Source organism: Sebastes fasciatus, chromosome 9 (genome assembly GCF_043250625.1).
Source record: "Sebastes fasciatus isolate fSebFas1 chromosome 9, fSebFas1.pri, whole genome shotgun sequence".
NCBI lineage: Eukaryota > Metazoa > Chordata > Actinopteri > Perciformes > Sebastidae > Sebastes > Sebastes fasciatus.
The window spans coordinates 21,418,738-21,439,902 of NC_133803.1; the positions used below are offsets into that span (position 1 = coordinate 21,418,738).

The 21,165-nt window shown below is 43.3% G+C and overlaps 2 protein-coding genes across 10 annotated transcripts in view; one reads left to right on the forward strand and one right to left on the reverse strand.

Moving 5' to 3' along the window:
• The first annotated feature begins 707 nt into the window (after positions 1-707).
• Positions 708-5,254, forward strand: ntpcr (nucleoside-triphosphatase, cancer-related). The gene is made up of 5 exons (XM_074646644.1): positions 708-861; positions 2,363-2,525; positions 2,615-2,717; positions 4,179-4,388; positions 4,939-5,254. Exons 1-5 carry the CDS (start codon positions 828-830, stop codon positions 5,014-5,016), a joined length of 588 nt encoding a protein of 195 aa, XP_074502745.1. The 5' UTR covers positions 708-827; the 3' UTR covers positions 5,017-5,254.
• A 6,536-nt stretch (positions 5,255-11,790) lies between these two features.
• mymx (myomixer) overlaps positions 11,791-21,165 on the reverse strand; it is a 31,998-nt gene continuing 22,623 nt past the window's right edge. For 5 of the 9 annotated variants that reach the window (XM_074646632.1, XM_074646631.1, XM_074646627.1 and 2 more), the window contains 14 exons: positions 20,822-21,005; positions 20,583-20,738; positions 19,866-20,231; positions 19,508-19,627; positions 15,758-17,677; positions 14,554-14,688; positions 14,373-14,447; positions 14,192-14,278; positions 14,004-14,095; positions 13,806-13,891; positions 13,653-13,716; positions 13,344-13,561; positions 12,743-12,883; positions 11,791-12,653 (listed from right to left, as the gene is read on the reverse strand). In XM_074646632.1, the coding sequence (XP_074502733.1) occupies positions 12,394-12,653; positions 12,743-12,883; positions 13,344-13,561; positions 13,653-13,716; positions 13,806-13,891; positions 14,004-14,095; positions 14,192-14,278; positions 14,373-14,447; positions 14,554-14,688; positions 15,758-17,677; positions 19,508-19,627; positions 19,866-20,231; positions 20,583-20,738; positions 20,822-21,005 (3,904 nt within the window). In that variant the 3' untranslated portion in view covers positions 11,791-12,393. The remainder of the gene's footprint in view (positions 12,654-12,742; positions 12,884-13,343; positions 13,562-13,652; positions 13,717-13,805; positions 13,892-14,003; positions 14,096-14,191; positions 14,279-14,372; positions 14,448-14,553; positions 14,689-15,757; positions 17,678-19,507; positions 19,628-19,865; positions 20,232-20,582; positions 20,739-20,821; positions 21,006-21,165) is intronic. The other 4 variants (XM_074646630.1, XM_074646629.1, XM_074646633.1 and 1 more) reach the window with 4 other exon arrangements.

Here is a 21,165-nt window from a genome sequence, read left to right on the forward strand (position 1 = left end):
CATGAAACAGGTAACCTGAAAAAAATCATGTGCCTCTGTGTCCTCCGGTGTCCTCCGGTGTCCTCCAGTGCTCCTAACGGCATCTGCAAGATTTCACATACCGGAGGAAAACAAGCAGTCAGAGCTGATCTGAGGTCTGTTGTCCATCTGCTGTCTATGAGAGCCGGCTGTCAATCACTCGTGAACTCCGACCAAACGGTCAAACTAGGCAGCACTGATCAAATATGAATCAATATTATGTTACGTTAATGCCTATTTCTCACCTCAAATGTTTTCAGAATCATCTTGTAGTGCACGGTTTAGCTGTAAAATGAGAACGTTTTGTGACGCCGCCGCCATCGTGAAATCTGGTGAAGGAACGCCAAGTTCTGGTCACATGACCGGAGCACAGCCAATAGGAACGCTCTCTCTCTGAAATGACCTGTCATTGGTCAAAGTCTCCCATTACGGGCTAGATTTTTTTAAAGCCTGAAAACAGAGCCATGAGGAGGTGCAGAAGTTTAGTTTTCTCTCAGAACACTTGAATTACAATATGCTCAAAGGTTATTATGGAATTTTTGCCCAATGATGCCAAAAATATATACTGCCTACTGCCACTTTAATCTCTGAAAAGTAACATACAACATAATGTCTCTTTTTACCGAAATATGTGAAGGTTATAAACCACCCCTTGTTTAACTCGTGTTTTACATGAAACACTGATGTTGAATTTGCTTGTTAAATAAACTAAATCAAGTTGTGAGGTCCAGTGCATACTGCGCATGCGTCAACTCGGTGTGTACGGAAGAGCAGCAGCATGTTGATGAAGGGTTGAAGGGAGCAAACAGATGATCAAACACGTGTTTCTGACAGGACCTCCAGGTAAAACTCAACACCCAGCGAGTCCGGTACTGCTGAAGTTACAGTGGCTGTAAATACACCCAGTCAGTCAGCTGTGTGAACCCAGTCAGTAAACCAGTAAACCTGGTTCTGATGACAAGTAGCTTGTTATAGCTAGTTTTATCTGGATTATATGTCATTTTATACTGGTAATGTTTAATAGTAACTAGGTAGGTATTCATTTAAGTCCTTCCACACATTTAAGAGACGTTCATACAAACAATTACATTTTTAAATACTATTTACACTGTACATAGAGTGTATAGACATGTATACATGTACATACTGGACATAATCCAGCCCATGTCAGTATTTATTTATTGCACTATTTGTATTGTCTACATTTGAACTTGTATATAGATGCATTTTAAAAAAAATGTATTTCTTATTTTATTGTTGGTCATTGATGCTTTATATATACACACATATTTTTCCACTACTTGTGTACATAATAGTCCTGTCTATTCCTTGAGTCAAATTCCTTGATCCAGATTCTGATTCTGAATATGACTCAATAATCCCTATTCTAAGATATATCGGTATACTTTAAAGGGACTGTATGTAAGAATCAGAAAGGCTTGTTAACAGCGACACCTGTGGCCGTTAAGTCAACGAAAGTCAGCGTCGGGCTCGCGCTTGTGCTCGCTCTAAATAGACATTGAAAGAGCATCGCTCAAAACAGTGAAGCGACCCACGTCAGCTAAAACCACAATATCACTCTATATTTCAGCTGCTTGGCAGTAATGTTAGCTGACCAGACGAAGGTCTCTCCATGAATCACTGCTGATCCTAGTGTTGGTTTTCCTGCCTCAGCCTCATGATGGCAGCCGGAGGGAACAGGGGAGACACCAGAGTTTTGGTCGGAGACGATAACGTTTCTCGCTGCAGAGCCCCGTCACTTCCCAAGACACGGGAAACCTCTGTTGGTCTGGAGGAGCTGCAGCAGTTATTTCTGCACAAACGTCCACTGTACATTCACTAGATATTCTCAGAGCTAAACTAACTCTTCTGCAGTGTGGAGTGTGCGCGCATGCACGCAAGTGTGGAGCAAAATAGCGAGAACGGGTGCGGTGTGTGAGTGAAGGCAAGCAGGCAGGCAGAGGAGCAGAGACTCCGGCCCTAAAGACCAAAGCTACGGTCTCCCCTGCGTCCTCCGACCGCGGCCAACACTGTTTTGCAAGACGGGCTTCACTAGATATAACTTTGCGGTTCTGGTGCTTCCGTGTAGTTTGTGTTGGAGTCTTGTCTGAACAGCGTAGCCACACGCGAGCGCGCATGGGACACCGACCCGGATTGACTTATACGTTTAAGAAGTTACAAACAGTCCCTTTAATGTTATGTAAATTTAGTAGACTCCCTATTAATGATGGAAAAAGGATGCTAGCATTACTAATGCATGTACTCAACATATCCTAACATTTTTACAGTACCCCAATTTTAAGTTGTGATGTTGTTTTACAATGTCTCTTGTTTTTGCTTCCAGGTGTGGGTAAAACCACTCTGGTCCAGAAAGCCTGTGAGGCTTTAGTGTCATCAGGAGTGGGAGTTGAAGGGTTTTACACCGAGGAGGTCAGGGAGGGAGGCCGGAGAGTCGGCTTTGATGTAGTCACAGTGACAGGAGAGAGGGGCCACCTGTCCAGAATCAGGTAGCAGGGTTGTCATCCTATCAAAACTACCTGCTCTATTTTATTAGTGTGCTGTTTTTGAGTAACCTTCACCTTATTTTAATCTCCAGAGATGTTGCCGGCTCATCTCACGGCCGACGGGAATACACAGTGGGGCAGTATGTGGTCGACTTGCCTTCATTTGAAAACCTGGCTCTCCCCCTCTTCAGAAACGTAAGACTGCAACACATGCTTTTTTAAACTCATCAATAGATCACAGCAAGCAAAACACTCCCTTTTTTCCTCCACTTAACAACTCATCAAACCTTTGATTTTCTTCAGAATTGATGGAATAATTGGAAGCTTGCAAACACATAAATTCCAGAGCGACATTTTTAGTGTCGGTGGTGCCGTCTGGCTGTCACTGACCGTGATTAATCCGGCATGTAAAGCTAGCCTGGAGTGACGCCTACACATGTGCTGTAAAGGAAGGTGTCTGTGCCTTGGCGGCACATATTCCACTTTCATCTCACTCTGTAATCACTGCTGATCACCCGTTGCGTGTAACATATAAACACCGTCACGGGTTTACACGAGACATTAACATGGTGAGCTTTTTCCACATGTTAGATTAGCCACATGAAATCTATTTAATCTTTTTATCAATAAATGTCTAGCTGGTTTGAAACTGGTTTCCTTTTATTTATAAATTGTATTAGGAGTTGAGGGACAAATCGATACTGCATATTATCGTGATATTTTGCGTGGCAATATTGTATCGATACACGGACGTCAAACACGGACGTGTGCAAACAAATGTGACAATGTATAAACAATAAATGAAAAGTGAACAATAACCAACTTAAAGCTACTTCCCAGAAGGAAAACAATACTGTGGAAATATGAACTATACGCTGCAAGTCTTAAATCACAAGACCACAGCCCACAGACAAACACACTCCTCCTACAAGGAAGCCACTGCCGACCCCGGCACACACACGTCCACCACCGACGTAACCACCACACACACACAGCTCGCAACACTGTGTAATTTGGCCCACAGGCACTAGGGAGGGTGAAAAGAGGAGATGTCACGCGTCACCAATGCGTCATATCTTTGGGGTACAACACATGCGCAGTAAAATCTGATCTGCACTCGCTGAAATTGAGCCAATAGCAACGCACGAGCGCAGCACCAGTTACACTGAGCATGTGTCGTACCCCAGAGCTCACAACCGTGTCCCAGCCTCTTTCACTAGTATAGGCCTTGACTGGCACTGGCTGTTCCTCTCTCCTGGTCCCTGAAGAGACACAGGAGAGAGAGCGGAAACACACAAAACAACACGGCACGTAACAGTGGCGAGGAAAACTGGTATGGTCATTTTCAAAGCAGTCCGTTGACCTCTGACCTCAAGATATGTGAAGGAAAACTCTGAGATGAACAGAGTGAGAACTGAATCTTATTAGATAAAACAGATGTTGACAAACTGCATAATTTGCGGTTGAAAAAAGGGAAAAATGTGCAATATATATCGCAATATATCTTATCGCAATACCGTTTAAAATCGCAATAAGATCGTATCGTGACTAAAGTATCGTGATAATATCGTATCGTGGGACCTCTGGTGATTCCCATCCCTATCAAGCATACACTTTTGTTTGCTCATGCTTAATGCTAACATCCCTCGTCTCCAGGTGGGGTCAGCAGATGGGGGCAGCAGGAAGGTGTTCGTCATCGACGAGATCGGCAAAATGGAGCTCTTCAGCCAGCCGTTCGTCAGGGCGGTGAGACAGACTTTAGATAGCTCCTCCTTCACCGTCCTGGGCACCATCCCCATCCCCAAGGGTAAACCACTGGCTGTCGTGGAAGAGGTGCGGAGCAGGAGAGATGTCAATGTCTTCACTGTGAGTACAAACATCAGCTCACTCTCTGAAGATATTTAGGTCAGTTTATGAGCTTTTAAGTCCCACAGCTTTAGGACAGTGTTTACACTGTATCCACTTGGTTTTAGGAGGGCAGTCAGTCCGCCCACTAATGCACAAGGGGCATGCCCTGCATTATCCCTCTCCTATAGTGGGATTAACTCTAAATCATGCGTGACTGATTCAACAACAAAGGGTGGTCTCGAACGCCAAAATGATTTATCACGGAAGACTCAGTTATGGATATTGTCATGCAAAATACTCACTAAGCTGAAGTAGTTATTATATCAAACAAGGTTATGTGGCAGTATAAACATTTTTGGCCAACATATGATTTGTAATTTCACTTCTAAAACAGTAGGTAAGAGATTACAACATGTGGTTGATAATCTCAAAGTGGAGACTGTGTATTCTGATGCTATAGGGTTTGACATGTGTCACAGTTGTCATGTTGGTTGTATATTTTTACATTATCTGTAGACTACCTACTTGCCATTGTTATTTATTTTTGCTTGTTTCTTTTCCCACTTAGGTGTCTAAGGAAAACAGAAATGCCCTTCTGCAAGACATTCTAGCAACACTACAAAACTGCCTTAAACATACAACCTAATATGGAGATTCCGAGCCACTAAAAGGGAAAGACGCTGCACTTTTTGTGCTGACAACCAGTTTTATTTGTGTCAGTGCATATACAGTACACACACAGCCAGGCTGTTGAGTGAATCTACGCACGCTTCATAACAAGTGTTTGACCTAACCTGAGGGGCACACCGAGCCGCTGGAAGAGTTAGTGTGTCACATGCATGTATTTATGTACACAATTCATTTTTTTTCGTTCTCATACAGCCTCAAAATGGATTGCATGCTGAATAATTGATTGTGAGATGGAACACAGCGGGGGAATTGTTCAGTTAGTGTGTAAATATCTCGTGCTCACAGAGTCAAAGACCGCTAGTCCTTTTTATTTGGCCTTATAGAGAGTCCAGCAAGGCATTTCTCATTTATTAGTGTATAATATTAATTTGTACACAAGGACAAATGGTGTTATTTGTTTGTATAAAAAGGCAAACAAGGCAGTGGCGCTATTTATTAATTTAGCTCTTTGCTATGTGAACCCCCCCCCTTGTGTTTGTCTAGTCAACCTGAGGATGCGCTCATTGAAAATCAATCAATATTTAACTGTGCAACTATGTCCAATCCTTTCATGGTTTATTCATCCACTAGCATGGAGAAAAAAAAATAAACTGTTATTTTTCTTTCAACAACGACATTGTTTTTCTGTGATATTCATTTCTTATATTTAAAGGTGGAAACTGTTTGTTTTTGTTCAGCAGTTACAAATCTGTTTTCATACTGATGATGAGCTTCAATTTTGTTTTCCATAAACAGAAGTACAAATAAATATGCTTCACTTTTGTTTCAGGGATTTGATGCTCGTTAATGGCATTTCTGTCCACGTCCAGTCAGATTACTGTAGAGGATAAATAGTGTCAGTGAAAACAGAGTGCATTTATGAAGGATTTATTCCAATAGAAAAGCTCAAAAGAAGCCTTTGTCTGACGGGTTTTACAGACATAGAACGAGACAGGTTGTTAGGCTCTCTGTGACTGTCAACAAACGGCTGCGAATGAAATATGGCACATTAAAACTATTTGCCTGACAAAGTTGCTATATTCTTAATAAATGTAGGTTTTTAGAAACTAAAGCAGCTCAAGAGCATTCAAGATTTGTGGATAGTTCAGATCAGACTTAGACTCTGCCTGAGCTCCAAAATCTGGCAGTTGTATCACAGTTTTTAACAGAAACCCCTCCGTCAAATAATATCTGTTTCAACACTAAAGCATCTTCAGGTCGTTTCAAAGTGAAAATACATGGAAGGCTTCTTTGGCTTGTTTCTTAATGCTGCCTCTGTAACTGATGTAACCTGTCAGGCTGGCTGCAGAGAGAGCTGCCAGCTGTGATCTGCGTCAGACGTGCTGCTGTGCGAGCATCTGTTCTGCGGCCACCGCTGACGTACCTCTGGATAGACTGGCACTGACAGACAGTCGCTGAATTGGCTTCAGAGTCGACATCGCTATGGTGGTATTTTTGAACTGACGTGGAAATCTGGCATCGCGTTGTTATTGTAGGCGCAGGCTTAACAGGCAATTAGAGCGTGGATGGTATGGATCACGATGCTGAACGAAGTAAGGTGATCCTCAGCAGCACCCTGCAGCAGAGTAGCAGATGGGTTATGTAACAGTGACAAAGACTTTGCCAATTTTACCAAGTGAAGTGTGTGCGTGGATGCATTTGATGTGATTAGCAACCATATTGGGATATTATGGGCATATCATTTAGAGCAGTGATTCCCAGCCCGGGATACTTCTGCAGTTGCCAGAGGGTTCATGGAAAGATTGTGGAGTAGCTCAGCCAATTTGAAAAACAAAAACATTTGGTTTCTTGTATTTTAAAGTTTTTTTATTTGAATAAATGTCCTCATATTGAGTCAGTAGTTAAAATAGCTAAAAAGAAATGGATAAATGGTTGAAATATTGTTCATGAAGGGGTATATGAGCTCATCTGACCGGGCTGTGTGGGGGTACATCTGTCAAAAAAAATGGCGAGAACCACTGATTTACAGTATACAATGTGTGTGAAATGTTCTCTATCATCCAGGGCTGTCAAAGTTAAAATGATAACGCATTTTAATGCTACTGATTTCTTTAACGCAATCAATCTTCCGGAGGTTGTAGTGGGTTTTAAATCTAGAGTGAAAATACTGGCATCATATGAAACTAAAAAACCTAATGAATCCACCGGTACCAAACATGTCGGGAAGGAGGCTAAATAACACTCCAAATACGCTAAATTTTGGCAAGGAAAAACTTGCAAGGCCATTTTCAAAAGGGTCCCTTGACCTCTGACCTCAAAATAAGTGAATGAAAATGTGTTCTATGGGTACCCACAAGTCTCCCCTTTACAGACATGCCCACTTTATGATAATCACATGCAGTTTGGGGCAAGTCATAGTCAAGTCAGCACACTGACACACTGACAGCTGTTGTTGCCTGTTGGGCTGCAGTTTGCCATGTTATGATTTGAGCATATTTCTTATGCTAGATGCAGTACCTGTGAGGGTTTCTAGACAATATGCGTCATTGTTTTGTGTTGTTAATTGATTTCCAATATAAATATATACATACATTTGCATAAAGGAAGCATATTTGCCCACTCCCATGTTGATAAGAGTATTAACTACTTGACAAATCTCCCTTTAAGATACATTTTGAACACATAAAAAAATGTGCGATTCATTCATGCGAATAAATATTTTAATTGATTGACAGCCCTAATGTCATCATAACACCAATATTTGATACAGTAGCAAATAATTCAGATCCATAAAGATAAATATTTTTCCTTTTTTTGCACAGAAGAAACCCCTTCCATACATCTGCATTGCACTTCTATATGTTATGGTAACGTCCAGACATATGGTCATCACGCATGCTATTTTACATGGTAAACACCATGGGGGCTTGTTCATACATAACCATTGTGCAACTGTAACAATTGGACACACTGTCAGGGGACCTGAATGTATTGACGCAGCGTAAGCCATATAGAAAAGCTCGAATGAATAAGGAGTGAATTAATATCCATATCTCAGAGATGCATTCGCACCGTATCTGCGGGACAGATGATACCCGTTATCCCTTCGCACACGGAGGACACAGAAATGCAAAGAGCTTACCAACAATCCAGGACAAAAGGGAGCTGGTGGGAGGAAGGGAGGGATGGTGGGGTGGATGGTGGGGAGCTGGAGCTTTAGATGAGGACATTTCTCTCTCCAGTTATTGCACTTTGTGGTACCAGCCCAGGAGGCACAATGACAGCTGTAGAGGAGGGGGGGCATATTATGATATATTGTCCGAGAAGCCCTCGGCCAAAATGCCAAACACAGCCGATGAAAATCTGACATGTTGTTCAAAGAACCATGTGGGAGACACACAATAGCCTGCTCCAGCTTTCCCAAAGCCGGACTTCAAATTCACAGTTTATTTCCCCAGATGATCGTGTGATTTATTGAGAGATGTGTGGAGCTAAAGCTTCTTAGCATCTGTGATGTCAGATTTTCTCGGTGCCAACGCTTGCGCATGGTAAGCACTTAGCATTAAATCAAGGTAATTTCTCAGCATGCGCTGCGAGTTCTCACAGTTTGTGCCACAAGGCTTTGCATGGCCCACAGGCATTTCAAATGTATTCCCAGAAAAGCTATAATTGAGCTCTAATTCACCTCATTGTGCAATAATGGTGCATAACTAAGGTGCGCCGGTGTCAACAGGTGGGCAGTTAATGTCAAATGTGATCCGAAGGCTGTGGAAATCAAGCCACTTGATCTGGTCTCCTGACCGCTATTCCACACCGATGCCCACCACCGATGATTCCTAAACCACTCTTCCCATTACATCACTTTCATGGGCTCAGCGGGGCTGCTGGAGGCAGACAGTGTCGGGTTTCAAAGCCTGAATCTGGGCCACTAGCACACCCCTCTGTACCCCTACCTTTTGAGCCTCTGATCAAAGCTCAAAGACGGAAAATCTTTGTATGATGTCAACAAATTTCTTCTTTTGTTATTCATAAAATATTATTAACCAAAAACACTTTGATCAAATGGATAAGCTATGATACTAAAAAGCAGTAATCAACATATTCCCTGTAGAAATCTGTGATGTGTAGAGTCATGCATCCTTCCAGAGGACCGTTTTCCATCAACAGCAGGGGAGGAGTCGCGGCCTGAGGACTTCCCTCTCCTGTTACACCACCTTAATGGTTCCTTGTGATCTCCGGATCTCTTTGAATGACTGCGGTAAGCCCGGTGAGTCACTCCTTAACACGGCTCCATAACAAAACCTGGACTTTACCTCACCTTTTGGTAGGATATGTCATGTGGGTGGTTATTAGTGGTTAGACAGGGGGAAATGCAACAACCCAAGTGTGGAGAAGTGCGTGGGTGTATCCATTGCCCTGCCATATAATCCCACACTTGCCTCCGTAGTGTGGTGACACACAAGCAGAGTGAGTGCACTGTCTCTGCAGGGGAAGAGTTGAAACCCCCACAGCTGTGAGGGAAGCAGTCAGGAGCTGTCAGCGGATGATATGGAGGTCAAAGGACACAGAGCGGACACAAAGATCAGGGGGCATGGTGATCAATCGATTGGGCGCTGCGTCCCTCAGGGCCGCGAAGGATGTGGCTGTCATTCCAAACATGACAGAGAGGAAAAACACAATCTTTATTGTGGAGGGAAAAACCCAAATGTTTGCAGTCCATGCATATCAAGAAAATAGATGCCACATGTGGATGCAGCAACTATGTGAATTTGCCAATCATATCCTGAATATCATTGTGGATTATTAACTTGTCTACGCTAATAACACACAGATCAATGCAGTGGCACATGGACATGGCTTATGTGGGGATTTTGTGTATAAAGTGAACAAACTTGTGGTATATTTTACAGTTCTGTGAGAGGCTGAGTCATTCAGTTCTATAGAGTCTGGATAATGATTCACAGATTGCTGACCTGCCATGATTAATGCCTCTGCTGGATGCATCTGACAAATTTGCACCACAAACGCAGAGCTTTTTCGAGCTGTTTCCATTCCATACGCTACCGTAGCTGCCGTGTGCATGTGTGTATGCGTATATGCGTGCCAAGACTACGCTGTGACTTTTGGCAGCGCTGGATGAACTGAGAGGTGGTGCGGTGCTTGTGCCAAAACTCGATTCATCTTCCTTTGTTTTGTAGCATTTGAGTGCTGCTCTGCAAAAGTGTGTTTCTACGTTGAGCTGGTGGTTAATGGGAGAAAGGTGCACTTTTTTCATGAAGTCCTGTTGCAGGTCAGCATCATCATCTAAAGGTGTGTTGCATGGTACATATTATCATTCCATCAGTCAACTGCTGTCACTTCAACTACTAACAGTGCACATGCTTCAACTATCACCGGCGCTTCAGCGTGGAATGGAAATGGAAATTTCAATCACTTTCACCTTTTACAGTTCAACCAACACTCTTTCAAGGTTCTCTGTACAATATCCAGAGCATTAATATAGCATCAAACAACTACAGTATTAAGCTATGTAATGATATAGAGGAGTAATGTCTACCTGAGCAGAGAATGAAGTCACTCTCTCTCTCTCTGTGTGTGTTGTAATCATAGATTCTCCGTTCTTTGCAGGCTTTTAATGCACGTTCGTGCGTGCCCCACTGGCTAACTGGTCACAGCTGATAACGCCATCCCGATCAACGGCGTCGTCGCGGAAGCGTAGCACCCACCTTCAGGTTCCCCCCAGGTTAACAGTGTTAGCTCTGTCAGCACTGTTTGCCGTTGTTTTCGCTGTTAGCACCCTTAGCTACGAGCCACCGGCTCAGCCGTCGTCATGTTGAGAGCCATGCGGAGGCAATAGAAATGCTCCCAGTCTTGCATTTAGCACCTTTAAACTTCAACTGCTTGTATCTTTCACCTCACCTCAACCTCAACTTTACTGACCGTAAAATAATTTGTGTAATAATTCAACTGCAATACCCTGGTATGTCTTTAATGCACATATTTGTACATATTTCTTATTTCCTCATTTCTTATTCCTATTATTTACTTATATTTCTCTACATATGTTGTGTTATATATTGTAGCATTATTATTATGCACATCATTTACACACTTTCCCTTCTATTTCTATTTTCTTACATTTCTTTATGTTTATATGAGAGCAACTGTAACCTCCCAATTTCCCCCCCGGAGATCAATAAAGAATTTCTGATTCTGACAGTTCAACAACTTTCGGTGCTTTCAACTGTCTAATGTAAACCTGACATTCAAATTTCAAGTGCTTTCAGCGATTACTCCTCAATTGATTTCAACTTTAACCATTTAAAGTTCTTCATGTATTCCAAAATCTTCCAAAAATGTTTTTAAATTTGCCCCAAGTGACCCATTTCTTTCCCTCTCTGCTGTAACCAATCTGTCCCTCACACATCTTGAAGGGAATCGCTGAATATTTTGTCATGCTAAACAGTAGTACTTTGCAAACTCTTTATGCATAGGACTCATTATGCAGCCATGATGTCGGCAGAGAATGTTTGGTTCCTCAGCATAAATGCTGTTGATTATGGATTTGTTTGAATCATGTCTTTGAATGGTTTTTAATATGCAAAAAGCAGGCTAATGATGTGAAGATGTTCCTAGCCTGACCTGGCCTTTAATCTCTCTATTCATCAAATCCCCTTTTCTCTTCAAAGCCTCCAGAGATGAGAAAAAAAAGCTTGAATAAAAGACCTTTTCACCGCAACTCTATTAAAAATAAATACCCCCATCCGTTAATCACACCCGAAGCAAATCATTGGTTTTGCATGTTTTATTATGAATAGTCTTTGCTACAGTTTGTATTTAAAAAGTGTTAATATCAAACAAGCTCAAGCAGTATCAAACTGCTGATTTTAGTACAAGGAAGAAAATGCTTTGGTGCACCAAACGCTGTACATGTGACATACGTGTCATGAGTTCAGGATATTGTTAATACTAACTGAGTCAAGATGATATCACTGGGATTGATTATTCTCTAAATGTGGTTTCTAAACTGATTATCTACTGAGCAGGTTTATTTATACAGAGACTGTTAACTCAATCACTCAACGATAAAAAAAAATATAAAAGAAAATATGAAGACTGACGAGAAAACGTGTTTTTCAATGAATCAAATCTACCACTACATAGTGCACACTCACACAGTATTGTTCCTTTCACAAGAAAAGTGAAAAAGAACAATACAAACACTCATAAGGACTTGAAGTGATTTATATAAAACACATAAAAAATAAAACCGTGGTAGCTCTTCCGATCATAAATATAGTCAGTAGTAGCGTTTTTTTTGCTTTTCAACAAATATGTGCACCGCACATTAGAAACTATTTGTAAAACCCTTTATTGGAATAATTTTAAAAACTCAGAGGTCCCTTTTCCCGAAGAACTTTTTGAAGACTGACTTGTTACGTGGCCGTGGCAGGCTGGCGTAGCTCCTCAGAGCGGAGTCCTGACAGGCGTCCTGCTGCCATCCAGCAGCGGCCATCAGCGGCGGCTCAGAGCTTCTGCTTTTGGACGTAAAGTCTGATGATGATGACTTGTCTCCAACTACAAGAGTCACACAGTAGTTGGATCCTCCGCCTCCAGGGGGGTGCAACACGGGTTTGATCTTCTGAAACGTTGCTGAGAGAAAAACAGTCGAGAGAACATTAGGAGACCAAAATCATCTGTTTGTGATTCACAGACACATTATAGGTTTAGGTTAAACTAACCTGATGTGAAGGAGTGGGAGCGCCGCTTGTTGCTGAGCCAGTCCTGACTGGAGACGGGGGAGTGAGGGGAGGGAGAGGAGTTGTCTCTGGATGCTCCGGACAGTCTGTGAGTCAGTGTCTGCTTTAAAGTGTCTTCATCATCTTATAGAAAGGGACAAAACATTATTAAAAACAGAAGAACAGAAGAGCCAAGAGACAAAAAGTCAAACTTTTACTGTAACAGATGTGAGCTGCCTCCATGCAGTCCTGTGATACTCCAGTTGTTTAATGTGTAGTAAGACAATACCGTAGCTCCCCCTAGTGGATCATACTACACCTGCAACAGCCATTCACTATTTCCTTCCTTGGTTAGAGGACTTATCATAGCAGTATGAAGCAATACAAAGCTAAATGAAATTCCTTTTTGAGCTCAACAGTAGCCTCAAGAGCTTGTTTGATAAAATCATTGTTGGGAAAATGAAAAAAAAATCCTGTTCAATCATTAACCACCGTGGCAGAGTGTATCCTCTAACCAGCAGTGGCTCAGTGGGGCTATTCAGTAGCCAACAATAGAGGGCGGGGATTGTGTTGCTAAGTGTGAATGTGCAGCAGAAGGCCTTACCACAACAACCTCCATCTGTGGATGAGATGGTCGACTGCTCATCCACACTCCTTAAATGACTCTGCGGCATGTGACTGAACTCTCTGGTGAGGACAACAATCTCTTTGGTTTGGGCGGCGCCTGGCGGTTTGCGTCTGGGGAACGTGGAGGTGACATCATGGCGGGAGGGGCAGTGGCATTTGGCGAGGCCGTGACATCTGGAGCACAGGAAGGGCTTTCTGGTAGGTGGGAGGGGAAAAAACATTATTGTAAAGATTGGAAGCATCCTTGAAATCAAGAGTGGGAGGTTGTTAAAGCGTCGTATCTTACAAGGAAATGGGGAGGTCTTGATCAACTGGGACACTTGATAATGAAGACACAGACTCACTCCGACCTTTTAAGAAAAAATAAAAAAAAAAGATTTGTATCATTTTTACATTAGCTCAGAATTAGCATTCATTAGCCTTGAAATAAAATGTTTACCTGTGCTTGCTTGTATTTTCATCATCCACTTCTTCATCATAAAGCGTGAGGAGGCATTGAGCAGATATTCGGACCCATCGCGGAGCCTGAGGGACAGAAAAAGACAACTATTACAACCTCCAGATGCCAGAATGCTCAAAAGCACAGTATCATCTATAAAACATCATCACGGTGATTGAGTGGTTATTACAGTCTTACCGGAGTCTAAAGCAGTTGGATTTCTTGGTGTACTCTGGTGCAGGTGAACACTCGGCTCCCATGAGGTTCAGCGGCAGGCCACATACAGAGCTCTGCAGCATAACACACATTAATCATCATACTATCCAATTCAATTATTTATCCTTTCTGTTCTCCGGGGCTCTTATTGTTGTAATTTTTCTGCTTACCCTCAGTGTGTCCTTTCTATCCTGGTAGAAGCACAAGGTGTGTCTATATAGGACGGCATGGTAGGAGCTCCAGCCTCTGGAGGCAGCCTGTGAAAATAAGATAAGAGAGTGTGTGATGCTGACTGTGGGCTTTACATTTGCTGACCGTGCTGGCTTTAACATAAGACGGAGCCTGTCTTACTTTCTTTCCTCCCAGCTGCAGCTTGTGCTTTCTCTCAAGCGTTCCCTCCATAGACTGCAGCTCAGGCTTTCCACTCTGAGAGAAATTAGTAACGTTTAGACAAAAAGGAAAAAAGCTCCTCTCTGTGATTAATCATAAGAGATGTATTTCTATAATAAGAGCTTCACAGATTGACTCTTACCAGGGTGATACAGCGCCCTCCTGTGGCCGTTGATTCTTCCTGCTTCTCCATGTTGTCCAGGCTGAGAGAGGCTTTTCTTTGCCGACAGACACCATCCAAACCCATATGAACCGACAGTAGACTCATCGACTGGTCCTGTTCAGAAAGAGGAGAGTCCACAGTGATCACTGATGACACTATATGAGTTGCTCATGCAGTTGTGTTGCCTTTAATATCAACACCAGAACAGGGTTAAATGCTACTGACAGACTACAGGTTGAGGGCAAAATGACTATAGTTTGTATTCACTATATACATGTGATAATTGACATACTTGTTATTGTATAAACATTTAAATGTATTACTACTACATTAATTAGTTTTCTAATAAAAGAGGCAGGCTGGGTTAAAGTTTCAGTTCACCAAAATGACATAAAAACACTTAGTCACTAACTTTTTCTTTCTTCTGGTGCTATCTAGATATGAAGATAGTTTGGGTTTTGGTCAGGTTTTAGATATGTGTAAGGAGAGGGTGAATAGAGGAGAATAGAACTCTGTTTGTGGCGCTTACAGCAATGAAAAATTACATTTTAAAGTGTTGTTACACATAACACAGCATCAACCTCTTTATAGGAACTAACAACTGTCTATTTAATTGTAATTTTTCAATGCTGTGAGCATCACAAACACAATTCTAATCCCTTCCGAATCTCAAAACCTGGGCAAATAAAACCAAACTCATCCCCATGCCTATATACCAGTAGGAATTAGTGGTGCAACTGTTAAACAAGCGCACGGTTCGGTTTGTTTTGCACATTAGGGAGAAGAAAAACGTAACCATTTCCTATGTGTTTGAACTCCAGAATATATAAATAGATTGACTGAATGATTGATTGATAGTAATGAATGATATTTCTATATTATATGAAGCCATAACAACTTTTATACATGAAATAACGCAGGCTACTTAATGGTCAAGCAGGCCTTTGTTCAGATAATTGCCTCTTCTATGTCTCTGGCAACTCATCAATAATTAGCAGGCCTGTATTTAATAATGGTGCAACGGTTCAACAAGCCCACGGCTTGTTTTGTACATCATTGTACGGTTAATTTTTTTTACCGTTCGGTTTTGCATCCCTAGCAGGAATATGTTTTTTTGTAATTTGGGTGAACTGATCCAGTCTCTTAGGTTTCCACATCACAGTATATCATACGCTGACCTCACCTTCGAACAACCTGCGTGCTCATCCTCCTCCCCCACCTTTGCCTCCTCCGCCTCCTCCTCCTCCTCTTTGTATTGATAAATATATCTCTGATTGTCCCCCACGTCTGGCAGCTTCACTGGATCAGATGCCGTCTCGTTCACTGTCACTGAGGTCTTGCCGGCTGGTTCCCTGTTAGGAAACGCCGCCCAGGACCTCCTGTCTCCTACGGCCAGTGGAGGGAGGTGACCTTTGGGCTCCTTGTCGTAACCCAGCAAGGTCTGAAGGTAGGGGGGCAGTTTAAACTCTGCCACGAGGAGGTTGGGTGCTGAGGCTGTGACCAGGTTCCTGTAGAGCACAGCGGGGGTCTTGGGTGAAGGTGAGCGGGAAGGGGGCTCTCTAGATTGGTCTGAGGGTCCCTGGTTGGGCTGGTACATGATGTCTGAGCAGATGCTCTGTCTGTAGTTCGTAGTCCGGTTCCAGATGTCCTCCAGTTCTTCTTCTTCCTCCTCAAACTGCTGGTGGTCGAGGTGGACCGGCTCTGCCTCTAGCTCTGCTGAGTCTGTTGATGATGTTACAGTGCTCTCCCTCGTTGTAGTGCAGTCTAGACCTCCCACCTCAAGGGACATGAGCCTCCCCACTACGCCCTTGGGCTGCGGGTTATCTGGACACGGAGCATCAGTGCAAAGCTTGAGGCTGCTGGAGGTGGAGATCCCAGAGTCGACCGAGTCCTGATGAACACTCACACTGACTGTTGACTTTAGATTCACGACCATATGACAAGCTTGGCTCAGACACTGAAGTCTAGGACTCTCTTCACGCACACTCTGGGGTCGCACACTTTTATGATACTTGTGTCCATTTAGATCTCGGATGAGCGTGTGGACACTAGGGCATTCGTGTTTATGTGCAGCTGTATTTTGGGCATGGTTCACATAAATAGGGGGCTGGGACTGCTGGTTGGTCCCATCCCTTTCAGCTGTACTGGTTTTAACCTCTGCTGAGATTTTGTCCCACTCCCGCTCTGCATCCTCGTGCAGGCAGAACTGGGTTTTAGACAGGTCGTTACAAGGTACAGTCTGATCCTCGTCTTCTTCCGGGGAAAAGGGAAGTGGTGGTTTGAAGCTCTTGTCCACATCAGGCGGATCTTTCACTACAACAGTCCGTGTTTCAAGAAAACTGATATCTGCTGAGCTGTGTGTGACGGCCGGAGTGGGTCGAGTCTGTTTGAAAGAGCTCAGGGCTGTGTGTCTCTGGGAGTGGGGGTCCGGATCAGTCCCTGCTCCTTTTTTGGACTCCGGAGAGGCGATGGTAATGATGTCCTGGATGCTGGGGATAAGGGTCATATCCTTAGGTAGGTCGAAGCTCAGGACAGAGCCCAAAGAGAGGAACCTGCAGTGGCTTCTCGCATGATTTGTGGTTGGCCCCTCTGATACAGTGTATGGAATAGTGCTGTATTCTCCTGAACACTCTGTATCAATGTCCTTCAGCAGGGGATTCTTCATATAGGCCATAGCTTCTACTCCATCCCCACTCTTTGGAGAACTCTTCTTCCTCCTGCCTTCCTTCAGTGGCCATGTATGCGTGTCGTACGCGATTGACTCGCAGTCATAACGAGGCATCCCTTCTGCTTGCTCCTCCACTCCCATGATTTTCTGGATAGTGTGCCTGCGAGCATCTCTCTTCCTCTTTCTCTTCTTGCCCATTCTCTTGAGGCTGCTGAAGATGGAGCTGCTGCCGCCGCTCGCCACCAAAGGGTGGAAACTCACGTTGACCGCCTGAGATGCAGACGCCGAGGAAGATGGCGAGTCGGAGGAGGAGGACAGCGAGAAAGTAGGGGAGGCTGAGGCTGCAGAGCGGCTCTTTTGGCGGGGCAGGGTGATACTCTCATACACAGGGGCCACAGCCACGTTGCTATCCTTGACATGCAAGTAGGTACTTACCTAGAAAAAGAAAAGGAGGTTAGGCGTGTGTGAGCTCTCGTATCATTGAGACTGTAAATGCATTATCGCAAATGGTTAACCCCAGAGAGACTCATGCGAGCCCTCTGCGTGAACAAGAGCTGTTTTATGTGTTACAGATGAATGATGACATGAGAGCGAACCTGACCAAGACAATCAGCTACTTTTCAGAGACCTCTTTTCCTCTACATCCCACACATCCAAGAAAACAATGGATTCAGGAATGTACACGCCTCACACAGTAATGCAAATGTATAAAAAAACACACACAAAAAAGACATACAAATTAGATGAAAGGACAAAAGAACATGGACATGATTGCAATCGCACACTTGCAGGACTTAATCAAAATCATATGTGGCTGCACATGCCGTCATATGCAGCTGTAATGGCTTGACCTTTCAACTCTGTGACTAATCTCTTGTTTCTGTGGAAGCCCCAGACTATAAATCATGGTGTGCAGTCTGGGGGCCTTTCTCGAAAAGTTCAGCACCAGTTCTTTGTCTAATGACTGCGCCTGTGTTGGCGTTTGGGACGCACTCCTGCTGGGAGCCGTTTTGGAGAACAGGTTTCATAGGAAGCGAAGGTGAGGTCACTTATTTTACACAGCCGAGGAGGCACAGCCGCAGAGAGGCAAACAAGGCCGGGTTTGCGTCAGGCTTGTGGTGAAATGACAGAAGGAGAAGAGAGAGCTTCTGTCAACATTCACAGCAGGGAGAAGACTGTGTTGTGCTTTTCTTACTCATCACCCTCATTCTGTCTCTGCCATCTCCAGCTTTAGAGCCTGGCTCATTGAAGTTGAGCTCCAAAGAAAAGTTTTAATGTTGAAGGAAAGTTGGAGTGTAAACATACTGATTCATTGTCTGATTTTCAGTTGGGAATTTAACCATTTATCCAAGTTTACACAAGACAAACTGAAAGGGCCAAATGACTTCTGACAGATGGATTCACATTCACAATCCCAAATATACACACTTGTTTTCAGTGCCTCAGGCTTACTCCGATAATTCCTTGTTTTTAAGGCTAGAATGTATGATGGGTTATATGACTTATAAACATATAAATACTGCAAAGATTATTCACTGTCTATTTTTAGATGAAATGCACTAGATACATCTACGATTTACAATCCAGTTTCTAAAGACACTTTCATTTGCAGAAAGGTAATCAATAAAAACTTACTTTTTGGGTTGGCATAATACTGTTTATTTAGTGTAAATTAATTGTATACATTATACTATAATACTATATATATATATAAAAATACTATACTATAATGATTATAGTAACTTTTAATAATCTGGTAACAGTTACATAAAGTCAATATACAGTATTTATTTATGAAAACAGAACACTAATTGGAGTTCATGTGTATTACTACACTTCTTTCATTACGTTTATATTTTCACAAATGGATTGTAAAATCAGCACCTCTGTTTTCCCATCCCATTACGACACACTGTTCTTCATTAAAAATAGAATTTATTTGGTTTTGGATTCGCATTTATGACGGCAGTTAAGTAGGAAATTGTGAGTTTTGACAGTAAAATGGTTTGTTATCTTTTCTCACTTTTCTCACATAAACTTTACATTTTCCAGCCGCAGTGACTTCGGAGATGGTGTGAGATAGCACTTTGGCGTGACTTGTTTCCTTTTACGCTCATGCCTGACTTACAGAGGCTGAGGACGGGCTGAATCTTGTAACAGCGGTTAGTAGAGCATGCTTCGCCCAGAAAACAACTACACACAGCATGCAGTCCCAGCACACTTTGAGACGCAGCATGCAATGCCATTTCACACCGCGCAATTTACCTCGTTTGCACTCTGCCGATAAATCTTTCTCTTTCGCTTTAAACTACCCAAAGTATTTTCCAAAAGCCCCTGGCAGCGCCTCCAAAAGTTTTTACAGGCAGAAGATTGAGGCACAGCGGGCTGAGGGAGAAAACGGGGAAAAAGGAAGACATGAAGGCCAAAGGAGAGGGAGGAATGAACAGCGGCAGATAGTCAAGGAGGGAGATCCCATGCAGTGTCATTACAGGGAATGAATGTTACTGTGTCGGCCTTCAGGAACGAGTATCATTTGCTTCAGTGCTTTTGAGGGAGAAATGTATGAAGCCAATAACAGTGGCATCCCATGATGGTGACTTTTAGTGTGAAGTGTGTTTCTCACCCTGTGCACAGGCTCAGAGGTCTCCTCCACTACCTCGTCCGTCCCAGTAGGCGGGTCAAGCACCTGAACCTGGCTGTCCCCCTGTCCCCCAAAGCTAAGGATGAGGTTGACCGTGCCCCCTAAAGCAGGGCTGCTGGGCTCCTTGAGGACCACGATGGAGGGTTTGGGAGACTCTGGAGAGCCGCGCGGTCCGATACTGTTCATAACCTCGTACCCATCCTCTAACTGCTTCTCCTCCTGCTGCTCAGCTTGTCTGGGCGGCAGTGATGAGGGCCGTCCGTCTCCTGCTGCCTTTAATTTGTCTTCGTCAGAGGGGATGACCGGGGACGGGTGTGTCTGGTGGGCCTCTAGCTCAGAAGCTGAACTCTGTGTAGGAAGAAAGAAAAGAAAAAGTAACAAATATTTATTTTGGTATATAAATACTGAATATGTACAGTACCACTCATATTTCCAATAGCAGGAAACATATGTTAGGCATGGGACTGCTATTGTTTTCCCCACTCTTTTTGAGTTTTTTTGACTTATTATGATGATTATTTTTTATTATTATGGTTTTATTCCTGTTTTATTTTTTTTGTGGATGCCAAAATCTTGTCTGGGATATAAACAAAAACTTTTATTTCTTTTATGTGAGATGACATTGTACAAAAAAGGTACATGATTTTCAAGTTTTTTTTTTTTTCATTCCCTAAAATAAACACCTCTCTACTTATTTACCTCTGTCAATGGAGAACACATTGTGGCCTCAGAGTAAATGTTATCTTGTGAAAGCTCCTGTCTGCTCTTCTTGTGAAGCCACTGTTGTTTCTGAGCCCTCCAGTGCACTGAGATCCACCCAAGCATGCTCCTCAGTTCCTCCATGCGCTCTCTTACCTGTAAGATATTACTCAGGGTTTGTAAAAGCGGGAACAAATAAAACCAACAATTTGTCGCAGTGAGTCATAAGTCATGCTCACCATCTGCGTGAGGTGGTGTTCTTTGTGTAATAGGTTCCTCCCCGTGTCCGCCAGCTCATCGAACTCCTCAAACTTATGCTCAATCTGCATGTCCAGCTCCGCAGCGAGTGGCCTCTGTCCGTCTTTCCCAAGATGCAAAGCGGTATCTGAGAAAATGCACGACCTGGTGTCTTCTGTCCATGAGCTACTCAGAGGAGCGGGAGAGGGGGAGTTGGTGGTGGAGGAGACAAGGAACAGGACTGTGAGAAAAGCCATACATTTGAAAAACATGAGAATGACCAGACTCTCCCTGATAGGACAGACATTCATCGCCTTGTCACACTCGGCCCAGGAAACGTGCGCTG